Source organism: Panthera onca, chromosome A2 (assembly GCF_046562875.1).
Source record: "Panthera onca isolate mPanOnc1 chromosome A2, mPanOnc1 haplotype 2, whole genome shotgun sequence".
NCBI lineage: Eukaryota > Metazoa > Chordata > Mammalia > Carnivora > Felidae > Panthera > Panthera onca.
In genome coordinates, this window is record NC_138340.1 from 123,699,872 (window position 1) to 123,717,903 (window position 18,032).

The following is an 18,032-nucleotide window of genomic DNA, read 5'->3' on the forward strand; positions in this document are numbered from 1 at the left end:
AGCAGGAACTTGCCAAACAAATTAAGCAACCTTCCAATCAACCACTAAATAAAACGCTGTAATCTACTAGCACCTTGCAAATGAGGAAAATAAACAACATATATGGAAAAAAAATAGACAATGGAATTTACATCTATAATGGCAGAAGAGTGTCAGTTGGTTTAAATTTTATAGATTAATGGTTTGTAAGGGCAGAACGATAACTTTCCCTCTACCCTTTTATGTTCTTTGCTGAGACCACCCACACTAAAAAGATTAACTAAAAAGATTAACAGAAAAGAAATCCTTAATTTCACACCTATGGGAACCCACAAAGATAAGAGACCTAAAAGCAGTCAGGCAATTGAGGCTTATAAACCATCCTGAGCTAAGGAGAAAGGGGTAGAGGTCTGGGGCTTCAAAGGGGAGGAAGGCAATTCCAGGAAAATGAGAAGAGCAACATTTGCCTCCATGCAGGTAAATCTCTCAGATAAAAAAGCAATCTCTGGTAATAGCTCTCTTCCTGGTACACGCCCCTTTCTAAATTCTTTTAGGCAGGTAGAAGGGCAGTAAAAAGCTTTTCCTGACCCCTCTGGGTCTTGACTGGCTTCAGTTCACAATAATTCACATGACAAAGTGGCACATTTTGGGGTGGCAAACCTTTAGGTTTAAGCAGCAATGAGAGAGTAAACATAAAAATGTATCAACAAGAAAGGTAATTTAGAAAGCCAGCACTAAGCCATAGCAGAGAGAAGTCTGCCACCTGCTGACACAAAAATGGAATTGTGTAGATTTCCTTGATTGACATTTTTAAAGGTGGGGGGAACCTCAGATAAGGTTCATGGCACTGGATTTCAAATAACTTACTGTACTGAGGAGACAAATTACAATCCCTAATTTAAAAGAGAATAAGGATTAAAACTGGATTTCAGGTTCTTTATAGGCTTAATTCAGTACCTCTAAATAAAGTGATGTCTGAATTATTTTAAATGCAAACAAAAAAGAAATATATGGAAATGATTTAACAAATTGTAGGAAACATTCAAACTGCTACGATGAATTAAGGATAATCCAAGATACTTTGTAAAAATTATAAAGTCTGTGGGGGAGGAAAAATAATTTTGCCTATACCCTTCTAGGTTCTTGGCCAAAACTCTCCTATAAAAAAAGACAGATTAATAGGAGAAAAACAAACACAAGCGTAATAACATGCATACTTCCTGTATACATGGGAGATACCCAGGAAAACTAAGTAACTCCCTGAAATGGCCCAAACCACCATCTTCAATACCATCTCGAGTTAAAGAAAAAAAGAAGACGGCAGATTTTGAGGTTACCAATCCTGTTCCCTTTTAAATCCTACAGATTTCACCTCTGCAATCCACCAATTTTCTGTCCCCTTTTTACTACTACGCCCATAGCAGTCTCGGGCTTCATTCTCTTTAATCCAGGCTTATTTTAATTCCTGCTCCTTGAGTGTGACAGAATATCGCCCCAACATATGCCTCTTTGGCACAAGGATTATTTTGAGCTGGTAATTTCAGAGAAACTGTAGACACCGGAGAAGCTCTGAAAAGAGCAGAAGTTCTGTTTTGCAAGGGAAATGTACATTTATAAAGGAAATCTCCATTTCTGTGTGTGTCTCCATCTCGGTACCAAAAGAGAAGGAAGAGAAAGATGATGAAAGCACCTCAAACTCAAATCAATGGAGAGAATGCACTTAAATCTGCACATCAACCCTTACTCAAGTTTACCATACTTTTCTTCCTCCCATCCCACAACAGGCCTCTTTCATGACCTTTTCTCTTTTTGTCTTTAGCTGTAGATGGTATAATTTTAAAGCACCCAGGAGAGTTACTCATTTTTCCCAAGGTATCTCTCATGTACATGTGCTAATAAAACTTGTTTTTCTCTTGTTAATTCTAACTTTTGATATAGGGTCCCAGCACAGAACTTAGAAAGGCAGAAGGAAAATTATCTTTTCCTCACACTGCTCATCTCTTGATTCTAGTTATGCTAATTTCATATACTTTAGTTACCAGATTAAGCACACTAAAATGCATTCCAGATCTTACCACTGATTATTTAAAATGAATATAACACACGCAAAGGCTCTTCAGCAAATTAATTACAAATACCTTACTACTGATAATGAAGATGCTTCTACACTGTGGTCCCAACACAGGTTTTAAAATGTTTCTTTCAATTAACCAGTTCTTAAAAAAATAAACATGGTCATGTTACTTCAAACACTACGAACATTAAAGGATGAAAAAGTAGAAATCTCCTTCCCCAGTCTCATCCTCCCAAGTTCCACCATAACTAGTAACAACTGCAAACAGCTTCTAGTACAGTTTTTCAAGAATTTCAAGTGACATACAAGCATATACATGTGTATCTCTGTCAGAACCACAACTGTTCTAGAACATGCTTTTCTCCCTAGTTACTATCTTTCGAGTTTTTTTAAATGTTAACTCATACAGATTTCTTATTTTTTAAGCTGCAATAATATTTTATTATACAAATGCACCATAATGTAACTGATTTTGGAGTGGTGGGAGTCCAGAGCTGATGGTCAAGAAAGAATTCTTGTGACGTCTTTGGCGCAAAAAGGTGATTTTATTTATTAAAAAAAATTTTTTTTAATGCTTATTTATCTTTGAGAGAGACAGAGTGCAAGCAGGGGAGGGGCAGAGAGAAAGGGAGACACAGAATCCGAAGCAGGCTCCAGACTCTAAGCTGTCAGCAAAGAGCTTGATGCAGGGCTCGAACCCACGAGCTGTGAGATCATAATGTGAGCTGAAGTCAGACGCTTAACCGACTGAGCCACTCAGGCACCCCCAAAAAGGTGATTTTACTAGAGTACAGGGACAGGACCTGTGGGCAGAAAGAGCTGCACTGGGGTTGTGAAGAGTGACTGATTATACACCTTCAGGTTGGGAGAGTGTTAGGTATAGCATAAATCTCTAAGGTATTTTGGAAACAAGGTTTCCAGGACTTCAAGGGGCTAGCTGCTATTAGGAAAAGGTCATTTATTACTGTTTAGTAAAAATTCAGTCTTGAGACCCTTTAGATGTTTATTATCAGTGGGCCACATGATTGCTATCATATATCTTGGGGGGATGGGTTATAAAGGAGGGTTCCAAAGGAATTTTTATATGTAAAGTAGACTTACAGGATCCTGGGGTGGGGGGTGGGGGAGCTGCAGTTGGGATACTGTTAAGCTAAGATTGCCTTTTGCCTTGAGCAAAGTGTCATCATTGAGGCAGCTGAATTCTTAAAGGAATGTCACTGCCTGTTTCAAGACTTGTCAATGCATTGTAGGCAGTAAGGAAACTTAATTTTTCATTTGCCTTTCTTTCCCACAAGTAACCAATGCACTATAATTTATTTAACCAGTGTATATATCATTTCCAACAGAGTAAATGAAAGTGCTCATTTTTCTAAATGCTCCTCACTGATTTCTCTTTCCACACGGTAATTGTTTGGTAGCCCTTAATTGTGACTATTTGTGAACAATTAAACTGGATTTTTTTTTTAACAAATTTTGTAAACTTTGAAATTTTGCTGGGGACAAAAATTTGAATTCTTTAACTTCTATGATTCTCAAACTTTAGCTCACATTGGAATCACCTGGAGGGCTTATTAAAGAAAGTAAAGAGCGCCTGGGTGGCTCAGTCAGTTAAGCGGCCGACTTCGGCTCAGGTCATGATCTCGCGGTCCATGAATTCGAGCCCCGTGTCAGGCCCTGTGCTGACAGCTCAGAGCCTGGAGCCTGTTTCAGATTCTGTGTCTCCCTCTCTCTGAGCGCCCCCCCCACCCCCATTCATGCTCTGTCTCAAAAATAAATAAATGTTAAAAAAAAATTAAAAAAAAATAAAGAAAGAAAGTAAAAAGATCTACGGATATGATGGTTTTTAGCTAGAAAAGATCATTGGTTCTTGGATAATTAAAGTTCTTGGATATTAAAGTATCAGGGCTCCTGGCTGCCTCAATTGGTAGAACATGTAACTCTCGATCTCAGGGTCGTGAGTTCAAGCCCCACAATGGGCCTAGCCCTTACTTAAATATAAAAACAAAAAAACACCCGAAAAGTATTATAGTATCTGGTTCAAGGGTGGCTCCATCTGTTGTGTAAATGAATTCACAACAAAAAGAATTAAAAACTCCAATGGTATCAGGAAGTATTCTGACTAACATAAAAACAGCTCACTAGATTAGAGCTCACACTTGCTGAAGCTGATGTGGTGAAACTTGCTACATGAGGATAACACATAGGTAACATGGCAAATGTGATTTGAAAAGACAAAGTCATATGCCTAGTACAAATATCTCCACACTTGCAAATTTGGGATTCAAAATGATCTTGGACATATTCTTTGCCAATGTCAAGGGTTTAATATATTCCCCTTATTTTACAATATATATTTTATTCAGACTGGATCAATCATGATTGTCACTCTTCAAATAACACCACATCCATCAAACATTACCCAATGTAGGGGCGCCTGGGTGGCGCAGTCGGTTAAGCGTCCGACTTCAGCCAGGTCACGATCTCACGGTCCGTGAGTTCGAGCCCCGCGTCAGGCTCTGGGCTGATGGCTCAGAGCCTGGAGCCTGTTTCCGATTCTGTGTCTCCCTCTCTCTGTCCCTCCCCCATTCATGCTCTGTCTCTCTCTGTCCCAAAAGTAAATAAACGTTGAAAAAAAAAAAAAAAAAAAATTAAAAAAAAAAAAAAACAAAAAAAAAACATTACCCAATGTAATCTCCTATTCCTTTGAATTCCACACAGCCTTTCCTTGCTATCTCTTTCACAAATTTATATTTATTCATTCTAGAAGTACTGTTAGGACTCTAGCTTTTAAGCTAGTTGTGGCACATAATTGGGAGACTAGCTTCTAAATCTTAGCATGCATAAACCCAGTGTGATATCTCCAGAACTACTGAAGACCTAGGTATTTCAGGTATGAATGAATAAATCTTTATGCTTGTGGTAGACAGAAGAGCAAAGCTATTCTGAGTCTGTATTCTGGACTGCCGTCCAGAATGGCCAAGGACTTGTAGCAGTTGGAATGCTCTGTTTTTCCACCAGCCAACTGACCACCAGTAACCCTAGATTATATACATGCATTTATATTTGATCAAATTTTAAATCAATTTACTGAATGGCAAGTAATACAGAAAAAGAATAGGGACTATGGTATAGTACGGTAGACTGCTTATTACCTAATTCCTCCCTTTCTTTCTTACTAATAGAATCTTAATTTTATTGGGGGGGGGGTGATTTCTCAGTCAAAAAAATTCCTCAGCTTCACAATTAGGGTGGCTATGTGACACTGTCCTCTCTAATGACAAGTGAGGAGAAAGTTCTGCTTTACTGAAATGAGCATTCTCCTCCCTGGAAGATGGACATGTTGGGCAGGACTACAGAAGCCATCTTGTCACCATGAGAAGAGCCAAGAGAATTTCAAAGACCTCTGTCTTGATACCCATGTGCCCCCTAATTAACACCAGCAACTGCCTATTTTTTGGACTTCTTACATTAGAAAAATAAAATGTTTATTGTTTATTAAAGCCACTGATTTGGGGTCTCTGTTTCTCTTAGTTGGGTGCAACAAATAAAAAAGGCAAATATGGACCAATCTAGACCCTTAAAAACCACACATAACAGTAAACAATACAAGACAGTGTATAAATTGCTCCTTTATGAGAAATCATCAGGAAATACCACAGGAGTTCAGGGAATATGCTTTACAAAACAAATCATTAATTCAAAATAGGTCCTAAAAGGTCATAAATCTGTGTACTGATGTAAATTAGACAAAAGTTGAGATATAAAGATATTTTCAAAAGCCTATGCAACAGCTGAGCCACTAAAGCAGTTGTGTTTAAATCTTCATTCCCCGCCCTCTCCCTTTTCTAAATATACATTCAATAGTGGGCTTTACACTTACTCAGTATAGTACCCAGAGAACATCTGATGTTACCTTAAAATAGAAGAAAGGAAGAAGTTTTTGTTAGAAGTTTATCTCCAGGAAGGAAACTCACTCAAGTTTCAAAAATACCACCAGCTATTTAAGGAGTAATTGTTGGTGTGTAGAAGGAAGCCGTGAATAAATGGGGTGCCCGGGTGGCTCAGTCGGTTAAGCATCGGATTCTTGATTTCAGCTCAAGTCATGATCTCGTGTTTGGTGGATTCGGGCCCCAAGTCAGGATCTGAGCTGACAGTGTGGAGACTGCTAGAGACTCTCTCTCTCTCTCTCTGCTCCTTTCCCGCATGCTCTCTCTCTCAACCAACAAACAAACTTCAAGAAGGAAGCCATAAATAGTTGAGATGTGTTTAAATTAGAAATCACAGTTTTAACTGGCTGTGGAGCTTCTAGTGAGGGGGAAGCCAGTGTCCATCTTGTCAGTCCAGATGAAAGAATGAACACTAGAGAGAGGTTGTATCACCCAAGGAGGCTGAACAAGCCAAGGAAGACACAGAACACATAAGCCTAGACTCAAGAAATGGGAATGCTTGCTTATCATTCAAAAGCATGTAGGAGTCCAGGGCAGGCTGCCCCGAGATGGGCCACTCTGGCGAGAAGATTATTTTGAGCTGAAGGCAAGCGAGACCCTGTGGGCTCAAGAGAAACTTTTGTCCATCCTTTAACTACATAGAAAAACTCTAAATTGGGGGATCTTCCCAGAATAAGGAGACAAATTTTACGTGAGTGACTCATCTACGTGGCAAGGCAAACGTCTAATTACCATGCAGCTGCTCTTCCTTCTGTCCTGTGAAGTGCATTCCTCTCAAGCCTCAGACCCCTATTCCCTTCTTCTGAGTTCAGAATGACATGTACACTTCATTTTGCCTGTCTTTGGAATTTTCATGTCTGGGTGGATTCCCCATATGTACGCTATTAAATTTGATTTTCTCTTGTTAATCTGTCAATTGATTTCTTGTTGATTCTTAGTCCAGTTAGAACCTTTGAGGGGTCACAATTCAGCCCATAACAATGAGTAACATCTAAAAAAATTCACAGAATGTTAAACTTATGTAATAGGATATTAACTTAGGAATCTTCCTGTTTCGGTTCAATTCAGTGACAGGTATCGTACCAAGGTGAGGGGAGGAAAATGGGGAGAATTGGCTTGATGACTCTTGGGCCCTCACCCACTTAAGGAATACAAAAGAGTGAAAAGAGTGAAGAGTTGTTGCTGTGCCCTCTGCTTCTAAGGGAATGGGGATGGTGGAGTGCTACCTTCTCACCAAGCAACAGGGGACTCTCGTGGGGTCTCTGGGAGAACCTGAAATGTGTTTTCCACCTGACCCAAGCTACAAAAGATACTCAGTGGGACAGAAGGGGCTCTGCTATGCTCCACTGGCAGCACATATACTAAACTTGGAACACTAAGAAAATTAGCATGGCCCTGTTACAAGGATGATGGCGAATTCATCAAGTATTCTAACTTTTTTATAGTTAACACTGTACTATATAATTGAAGTTTGCTGAGAGTAGAACTCAAATGTTCTTAGATGTTCTCACACACAAACACACACACACACACAAAGATAAATAGGTAAGGTGATGGGTGTATTAATTAACTAGATGGGGGAATCCTTTCCACAGTGTATATTATATCCAATCACAACGCACACTTCAAATATTTCATAATTTTGTCAGTCATAACTCTGTAAAGCTGACATTGTTAAAAAGTGGCTTTGTTGTAATAGCCTGTACTCCTAGAGTTTGTCAGAGCCAGGGATAAGTGAATGTTTCCCACAGACTAGGAGAGAGACAATGCAGGAGGGAACCAGCCAGAAACCTATTTATGTCCAGCCCACAAGAGCCACCTGAGAGGGAGAGACTTCAAAGGCATGAACCTGTATGGAATGGATCACTTAAAAAAAAATCAGGTTGAGGTAGAGTGGGGTACCAAAAAAATTAATTGCCCATATTATGGGGCTACAGTGGAAGAAGAAAAAGCCAACTTTATTTAAAGTTTATTTATGTAATCTCTACACCTAATGTGGGGCTGGAACATGACCCCCAAGATCAAGAGTCACACACTCTTCCAACTGAGACAGCCGGGTGCCCCGAGGAAGTCAACTTTAAATATCTTGCAGGCCCAGAAAGCACAAACCTATCGAGTCAAATAAGAACTCACATTTCTTTACTTTCTAGTAAAAGACAGCCTTCCTCCTACCCTATTAACCCAAAAGTCTGAAGCAATGGCTAGCGGGGGAAGGAAGAGCATCAGGGAAACAGAGAGGGTGACTTCATCCTTCCATCCAATCTCAGATCACTCGCCACCATTAACTAGGGAGGGGAGGAGCCACCTGCAGTGAGCCATCGCTTTGGGGTAGTGAAGAAGTGTTAGTCAGGATAGGTTATGGGGCTATAACAACACAAAAATCTCAGTTCCTTACCACACAAAAAAGTTGATTTTTCATTCACACAAAGTCCAATATGGGTTCAGAGGGCTCTCCAGGGCAGCTGTCCTCCACATATTGGCTCAGTAGTCCAGGCAGCTTTGATATTGTGTTGTCTCCATGTCAACATGATGCTTCAGGGTTTACTCTAGTAGTAGGAAAGACTAGGGACAACTGTGTAACTGTTCATAACTATACTGGCCTGGAAGTAGCCATATCATCTCCAGACACAGTCTATTGGCCAGAATAGCAAAGCTTGCCCAAAGGCAAAAAGGGGAGAAGACTAAAAATACCGGTGATACTAGTAATGTCCATTTAGAAGTCTCACCACAGAATTAATATTGAAATCATGACTACTATATGACTAGACACTTGTATTTACAGAAATGGAACTGACTCTGACCTCGGCTCAGGTCATGATCTCACAGTTCACGAGTTCGAGCCCTGCATCGGGCTCTGTGCTGACAGCTCAGAGCCTGGAGCTTGCTTTGGATTCTGTGTCTCTGTCTTTCTCTGCCTCTCTTTCTCTCAAAAATAAACATTAAAAAAAAGGTTATTTTTTTTGTTAAATAAAAGACTGTCTTTTACCTGAGAGTAAGCAAAAAATCATAGGTTCATCAGCATTTTCACCACTGGCAAGAAAGATTACTACTGAAAGAGGCCACAAGAAAGAAAAATAAAGGCATGTTCTATTTACATCCCTTGCATCATGTATAGTCCACATGCCAATCACATCTTTAGAAGAGATCACAGAAATCAAATTTAACTCCATTTTTCATAATAAAACCTTTAATCTTTGTCTAATTTAAAGATTATAATTCTATTTCCCTCAGTAAATATGTGAGGCTAGAAATGTTTGGTCTCCTTAGCCAGCTCTTTCTGTTTACTAAATAGTCTAATCAAATGAAGCCGTTCTCTTCCAAGAACATAATTTATTTTAGTTTTTAAACTCTACAAGGAAAGGTCTGTTTTCAACTTACTTTAATAGCAAATAGAAGAATAACACAAAAAGATAGGCCTTAAATTTTAAAGTCAGTTTTCAACAGTGTGGAGGTTCCTCAAAAAACTAATGATAGAATATCCCTACAACCCAGCAACAGCACTACTAGGAATTTATCCAAGGGATACAGGAGTGCTGATGCATAGGGGCACATGTACCACAATGTTTATAGCAGTGCTTTCAACAATAGCCAAATTATGGAAAGAGCCCAAATGTCCATCAACTGATGAATGGATAAAGAAGATGTGGTAGATATATACAATGGAATATTACTCGGCTATGAAAAAGAATGAAATCTTGCTGTTTGGATGGAACTGGAGGGTGTTATGCTAAGTGAAATATGCTAGTCAGAGAAAGACAGATATCATATGATTTCACTCATATGTGGAATTTGAGAAACTTAACAGAAGACCATAGGGGAAGGGAAGGAAAAATAAGATAAAAACAGAGAGGGAAGCAAACCATAAGAGACTTTCCAATATGAGAAAAAACTGAGGGTTGTTAGGGGTGGGGGTTTGGGGGGGCTGGGGAATATGGATGATGGGCACTGAGGAGAACACTTGTTGGGATGGGCACTGGGTGTTATATGTTAGTGATGAATCACGGGAATCTACCCCTGAAGCCAAGAACACACAGCATGTAGCTAACTTGAGAATAATAATCATTAAAAAGTCAGTTTTCAGTCTTTCAATACTTTGGATTAAAAGATAACACAGGGGCACCTGGGTGGCTCAGTTGGTTAGGCATCTGACATCAGTTCAGTCATGATCTCATGGTCCATGAGTTCAAGCCCTGCATCAGGCTCTGTGCTGACAGCTGGAGCCTGGAGCCTGCTTCAGATTCTGCATCTCCCTCTCTCTCTGCTCCTCTCCCGCTCACCTCTGTCTCTCTCTCTCTCTCTTAAAATAAAAAACATTAAAAAAAATATATGTAACACATGAAAAAATACTCAACATCACTCATCATCAGGGAAATACAAATCCAAACCATAATGAGATACCACCTTACACCTGTCAGAAGGGCTAAAATTAACAACTCAGGCAACAACAGATGTTGGCGAGGATACAGAAAAAGAGGAACCCTTCTGCACTGTTGGGAATGCAAACTGGTGCAGCCACTCTGGAAAACAGTAAGGAGGTTCCTCAAAAAATTAAAAATAGCTACCCTACAAACCAGCAATTGCACTACTAGGTATTTATCCAAAGGACATAGGAGTGATGATTCGAAGGGGCACATGTACCCCAACGTTTATAGCAACACTACTGACAATAGCCAAAGTATGGAAAGAGCCCAAACATCCACTGATGATGAATGGATAAAACAGATGTGGTAGATATATATACAATGGAATACTACTCGGCTATGAAAAAGAATGAAATCTTGCCATTTGCAATAAGGTGGATGGAACTAGAGTGTATTATGCTAAGTGAAATAAGTCAGTCAGAGGAAGACAAATATCATATGATTTCACTCATGTGGAATTTAAGAAACAAAACAGATGAACATATGGGAAGGGAAGCAAAAACAATATAGAAAGAGAGAGGGAGACAAACCATAAGAGACTCTTTTTCCTTTTTTAATGTTTATTTTTGAGAGACACAGAGAGACAGACAGAGAGTGAGCAGGGGAGGGGTAGAGAGAGAGGGAGACACAGAATCTTTAGTAGGCTCCAGGCTCTGAGCTGTCAGCACAGAGCCCGATGTGGGGCTCAAACTCAAGAGCTGTGAGATCATGATCTGAGCTGAAGTCCGATGCTTAACCAACTGAGCCACCCAGGCACCCCTAGAGAGACTATTAAATACAGAGAACATACTGAGGGTTGCTGAAGGGATGTTGGGTGGGGGGATGGGCTAAATGGGTGGAGGGGCATTAAGAAGGACACTTGCTGGGAGGAGCACTGGGTGTTATATGTAAGTGATGAATCACTAAATTCTATTTCTGAAAAATTATATATATATATATATATATATATATATATATATATAGTCAGCTTTCTAAAACAACTTTAAAACCACAAATTACATATATGGTATTTTGATAATTTGAAAAGTTGGTCAATTTGTTATCAATATATTAAGGGCATTACATTTTCTGTCCTCAATGACACTAAATAAATTTTCTGGACTAGTTTCTGCAATTAATACAACAGAACACCAAATCCTAAGTTGTTGTACTGAGAGATCAATGTATTGGACAGCTCAATGCAAAATTTTATAAAAGCAAATAAAACCCACACTGTTGGCTAACCTATCTAACAAGAACGATGACTAAAGAGGAACAGTGGGGAAAACAGAGATTCTGAGATTCTTAAAACTGTAGGGAAGTTCTGTGGTGGATCACTGTAGGACAGGAAAGCTAGCATTCATTCAGGAATAACTAGTAAAAACACTTGCAAGATTTCTCCTAATATAATCCAGAAAGAAGACGAATTCTTATAAAACAGCGTATGTGTATATAAACATATATACATCTGATTAAAATGTTTTTACTTTAAAATAATTGTCATTTGAAAGTGGCTGCATCTTGTAAGGAGTTTCATCGGTGCTGCCCTAATGCCCTGATGGCTAACCACATATATTTTTAAATTCTCTTTTTTTAAAAGCCACATTTAGCACTTAAATTTGTACACTGCTGTTTTTTTAATCACTAACACTTAGCTTTATTTAGTTTCAAGCACTGGGTTTTACTTTTACTTATTTTTAAATGTTTACTTATTTTTGAGAGACACAGAGAGAGAGACACAGAGAGAGAGAGAGAGAGAGAGAGAGAGAGAGAGAGACAGAGACAGAGAGAGACAGAGAGAGAGAGAGAGAGACAGAGAGAGAGAGAGAGAGAGAGAGAGAGAGAGATGGTGAGTAGGGGAGGGGCAGACACAGAATCTGAAGCAGACCCAGTCTCTGAGCTGCCAGCACAGAGCCTGATGTGGGGCTTAAACTAATTAACTGCAAGATCATGACCTGAGCCAAAGTTGGATGCTTAACCAACTGAGCCACCCAGGCACTTTTTACTTTTATAAAGCAAAAATTACAGTTCCTACTATTTCCCTAAAATTTGATTAGATTCCTTAACTTATAATGCTTTGACTTGTAATTCTCTGACTTTACTATGGTGAGAGAGTGATATGCATTTAGTAGAAACTATACCTTGAATTTTCATCTTTTCCTGGGCTACTAATGTGTGGTACAATACTCTCTCCTAATGTTGGGCAATGGCGGTGGCCACAGCTCCGTCAGCCATGTAGTCACAAGGATAAACAACTGTTACATTGACAACCATTCTGTTTCATACAAGTATTTTGTTTTTCACTTTCAGTAAATTATATTAGATATTCAACACTTCACTATAAAAAAGGCTTTGTGTTAGATGATTTTGCCCAGCTGTAAGCCGATGTAAGTGTTCTGAGCATGTTTAAGGTAAGTTAGGCTAAGCTATGACGTTTGGTAGCTATATTAAATGCATTACAGACTTATTGTAGTTTCAACTTAACAATGGGTTTATAGGAACATAACTCCATTGTAAATCAAAGAAGACGTGTATTGTTAATGCTTTTATACTTACGCTAAATTAATATGAAAGTAGGTAAGTGCTGTCTGAAAAGAATAAAATATGGAAGCAATGACCATGAATAAAAATCAATCAAGTAAAAAACAATAAAGCCATCATGTATCATTCAATTTAAAAAAGTTGTATGGAGGTGCCTGGGTGGCTCAGTCGGTAAGCATCCCACTTCACTGACTTAAGCTCAGGTCATGATCTCATGGTTTGTGAGTTCAGGCCCTGCGTCAGGCTCTGTGCTGACAGCTCAGGGCATGGAGCCTGCTTCGGATGCTGGGTCTCCCTCTTTCTCCCCCTCCCCCGCTCTCTCTCTCTCTCTCTCTCTCTCTCTTTCTCTCTCTCTCTCTCTCAAGAATGAATAAATATTAAAAAAAAAAAAAGTTGTGGGGCACCTGGGTGACTCAGTCAAGTTAAGCACCCAACTTCTGCTCAGGTCATGATCTCATGATTAGTGGGTTTGAGCCCCACATTAGGCTCTGTGTTGACAGCTTGGTGCCTGGAGCCTGCTGTGGATTCTGTGTCTCCCTCTCTCTACCCCTCACCCACTCATGCTCTGTGTGTGTCTCTCTCTCAAAAAAAATAAACATTAAAAAAAATTTTTTTAAGTTGTATATAAAAAAAACCTGTATGGGGCGCCTGGGTGGCTCAGTCGGTTAAGCGTCCGACTTCAGCTCAGGTCATGATCTTGCGGTCCGTGAGTTCGAGCCCCGCGTCGGGCTCTGGGTTGATGGCTCAGAGCCTGGAGCCTGCTTCCGATTCTGTGTCTCCCTCTCTCTCTGGCCCTCCCCCGTTCATGCTCTGTCTCTCTCTGTCTCAAAAATAAATAAACGTTAAAAAAAATTTTTTTTTAAAAAACCTGTATGAAAGATATATGTATGTTTACATTTCCCTCCTTCAGAGTATATCTATCAAAGCCTAAACATTGCATTCGAATGGGTTTCTCTGCCTGGTAGGAAACTAGCAATAAATACTTAAGCTTTATTCCAGAATCTTTTTTTTATTAGGAGTAACCAAAAGGGCCGCAAAAAGAACAGGTCCTATCTGAGCAGGCATGTTTGATTAGAACAGTGAGTGAAAACTCAGTAGCAAGTGGTAAGTGATGGTCAATAGCAATGAGGAAGGACTTGAAACCTGCAAGAATTTAAGAGAGGTGGGGGAATTCATTCCTTAAAACAATTCATCACCAATACTAGTTTCATTTGTGCAAAATTCTACTGCATATGTATCAACTTCTATACACATGCTTGGCAACTTTAATCTTTTCAGTCCAGTTAATAAAAATTGCAAGCCATCCTTACTGAGGATAATTAGAGTAGTTTTTACAATGAAGGCTTAGGAGAGATAAAGATAGAAAATAATACCAGTGGTTAGAAATTATGCCCTAATCGAGTTCATAAGGAAAAAATGTAGGCTATGAGAGTGGCTGATAGTCTGTGTTTTGGTATAATAATTACATCTACTACTTATTAAGCAGTTACCATGAGTTGGATATTATTAAATTACATTTATCAGTTTTTATAAACACTTCTGACCCCAAATGTGTGGGTTCTCTTCCTCACACCAACAATCTTCCAACTCTTCCAACAATTCAATACAATTCTGATACTATCTAGAGTTAGTGTCTGATCCCACGAGATAAGGACTTAGTCCACAAGTCTGTCCCCACTTCAGATGCCAGTCACGAGTCCCAGGTTGCCAAACATACTTCCGATGGATTGGGTGTAAATTTGAGGATTTTTATTTTTATTTATTTATTTATTTATTTATTTATTTTTTCAATATATGAAATTTATTGTCAAATAAATTTGACAATGCTCATCCCAAAAGGTGCCCTCCTCAATACCCATCACCCACTCTCCCCTCCCTCCCACCCTAAATTTGAGGATTTTTAAAACTACCTCCTCAGGTTCCATAATTTGCAAGAATAACTCACAGAACTCAGGAGAGTGCTTAATTACTATTACAGGTTTAATATAAAGAATATAACTCAGAACAGCCAAATGAAAGAGAAGCATAGGGCAAAATATGAAACACTTAAAGTTAGAGGTCTTTATAGACAGTTGGTATGTAGGTAGGTTTGATTAAATAAATTATTGGCCAGGAACTCCAACCCCTTCTCCTCACAGAAGGGAGAGGGGGTTAAAAGTTCTACTGCTCTAATCATGTCTTGATCTTTCAATCAACCAGCCCACATCTTGAAGCCATCTTGGGGGCCCCCAGCTACCAGACCACCTCATTAGCATAGAAAAGACACTGTTAAAGCTTCCCAGAGTCCAAGTGTTTTAGGAGCTGTGTGGCAGGAACCTGGGACAAACACCAAATATATATTTCTTATTGTATCACAGATAAAACAAGAAAAATCCGAGAAACTGTTACAGTCAAGATGAGGACACATGATGACAAAATGTATGTGGTGCCCTGGATGGAATTCTAGGACAGAGAAGGACATTAGGTAAAAACAAAGGAAATCTGAACAAAGTATGGATATTTAAAGATGTATGAATATTTGTTCATCAATTTCAACAAATGTACCATACTAATGTAAAATGTTAGTAATAGGGGAAACTGGTTGGGACTCTACTTATTTGCTCAATTATTTTGTTAATGTAAAATTGTTCTAAAATAAGTATTTAATAATGAAGTATATTGACTATGAGAAATGGTTTCTCTTCTCTCTGAACTCTGAACATCCTGAGCATGTCTTCTGACAGGCTTCCTCTGTATATTTATCTCGCTGCCCTAAAGGACCTTCCAGCTGTAGCAGTTTCAGCCCACTAGCCACACCTTTGTGTCTTTTAGTTAAAAATTCTTAAGGCAATGCACAATCTAAGCCCAGTGCCAGAAGTCATTTGCTTACCTACCAGCTAACAGGCCCACCCTGCTTAGGTAGTTACTGCTGGTTCCATTATTTGTGACCAGTTTAAGCTATGTCCACTAGACATTCACAGGTTTGTACAGATTCTCTAGGGTGGGGGTTTGAAAGATGGGGCAGGGGATAGGCAGAACATGACCCCTAAAACACAGCTGTTACAAAGAGATAAAACTAAGATAAGAACCCAAATTTTCAGAATCCCAATCAAATGTTTATTCCCTTTGAAAAAGTAACCTATTAAAATTAAAAATTAAAAAAAGAGCTCTTTCAACGTTTTCCTTTTAAAAGCTACTAGCAAGCTGCACATATATCACACTCTGAATTGATATAACATATTATGTATACATACGTGTATGTAAAGACTAATTTCTATACTACAAATCATAAGTAAAGTTGGTCTGCCTGATGGGCTTTTATTATTTTTCACAAAGACAGCAAACTGTTCTTAGGATGGTATCACTGTGGGATTTTATGAAAGCATTGATTTTTAACTCTACTTGGTTTAGAGAAGTGATATAACAGACCAATCCATAGTTTAAGTACACACAAGTAAGTGTGTGGCAGTTAGTTCCCCTCCCCTACCACATGGGTTATAAATTTTTGGTTTGGAACAAAAGGAAACTCCCACAGTTCTATAAGCAGGACAGCAACAATAAAATGAAATTTCTGAAATAAAAATATTTGCTGGGTATAGAGGTGAAGAAAAAAAATAGGGGTTCCTGGGTGGCTCAGTCAGTTAAGCATCCGATTTCAGCTCAGGTCATGATCTTATGGTTGGTGAGTTTGAGCCCTGCATTGGGCTCTGTGCTGACAGCTCAGAGCCTGGAGCCCGCTTCAGATTCTGTGTCTACCTCTCTCTGCTCCTCTCCAGCTCACACTCTATGTGTGTGTCTCTCTCTCAAAAATAAATAAACATTAAAAATAATTTAATTGTAGCAATAAACAAAACTTATCAATATTAGTGGCATATGAGACATGGGAATTGACATATCTTATAATGTTAGTTATGGAAAAATATTTCTGAATTCAATCTGGGGCCAGCAGGACAGTTTCTTTAATCAATTAAAACATGTAACTGAGGCTGAAGTATTCCAAGTATATGAACCTAAAATGATCTTACTTAATATGGTGGTAGACTGTCAACTTACTTTTCATGAATATTTGACCCCAGATGTTCATGTGCATAGCACATTATTGTGAGTAAACATGGGATTATGCACTCCAGTAAGCACGTTAAAACGCAATTTGGTGAGTAACTTGTCTTGACGAATGGGTTTTAAATAAAAACAAACTCTAAAAACATCCCCAATTTTGAAGCAAATATTGTTTATAATGTACCTTAAATAGGTACAATCTTGAAACACTCTTACAATAAAATTGGAAATAAATTTCCAAAAAAATGTTATGCAAGAGATTTTGGGGAAAAACGAACACAAAGATACTTCCTGGCAGTTTGAGACAAGAAGAAATAACACTCAAATACAAAATAAACTATTCTGAATTCCAACTGGGTTAAATGGCATTGTTCCAACCACTGAGAAGTTACACCTTTTCATAATCTAAGTCATTCTAGCCAGGGTGCAGAAACAACTCTGTCCGAATTGGATCAGTCACAACGGTTTGGCTGCAGGAATTAGGGAACAACCAACCAGTCTAGAACGTTCAGTTTATTTCTTGAGAAACGGGTTTGGCTGCAGGAGGTGGCTTATTTCCGAATCACCTATTTGCTGCCTTTCTGTTTCAAATGGAGACATAGCCAAGGCCAGAGGAGTGACACCACGGAGGGTCCAGACCGGGTCACTGGCCCTCGGGCGGCCGCTCGTGGGGTGAATGGGTCCCCAGCGTGCCCAGTGCATTCCAGAAGCGCCAGCGCGGGAAGGTAAGGCCGGACGGAACACCCTGCGGCCCATCAAGCGCTTGGGCGCACCAACCCCCGTACTCACCATCTCGATGATCTTGGTCTTCCGCCCTGTCTTCCTCTTCAAGGTGAATATGTACTGGGCCAGTACCACCCCCGCCACCAGGGCGCACACACTGGCGCTCGCCACCGCGCCCATCCTCGCCACGGCCGCCCGGTCCATGAGCAGGGTGTCCTGCTTATCCCGGCCGGAAAAGAAGAGGTCGCTGGGCGGCTGCGGTCTGCAGAGAAGCCCGGACGCCCCGCCCCGCCCCGCCTCTCTGCAGGAGCCCCGCCCCCGCCCCCTCCT

The 18,032-nt window shown here is 39.6% G+C and overlaps 1 protein-coding gene and 1 non-coding gene across 4 annotated transcripts in view; one reads left to right on the plus strand and one right to left on the minus strand.

Annotated features, from left to right (window-relative positions):
* The window catches only part of NT5C3A (5'-nucleotidase, cytosolic IIIA), a 52,229-nt gene extending 34,247 nt beyond the window's left edge, over positions 1-17,982 (minus strand). Inside the window, exon 1 of one of the 3 annotated variants that reach the window (XM_060632855.3) lies at positions 17,769-17,982. In XM_060632855.3, coding sequence (XP_060488838.1) covers positions 17,769-17,906 — 138 coding nt within the window. In that variant the 5' untranslated portion in view covers positions 17,907-17,982. The remainder of the gene's footprint in view (positions 1-17,768) is intronic. The other 2 variants (XM_060632856.3, XM_060632859.3) reach the window with 2 other exon arrangements.
* On the plus strand, positions 7,339-7,440 carry LOC132679967 (U6 spliceosomal RNA). Its single transcript, XR_009610447.1, has one exon. It is a non-coding gene; the product is annotated as a U6 spliceosomal RNA (small nuclear RNA).
* Positions 17,983-18,032: the final 50 nt, after the last annotated feature.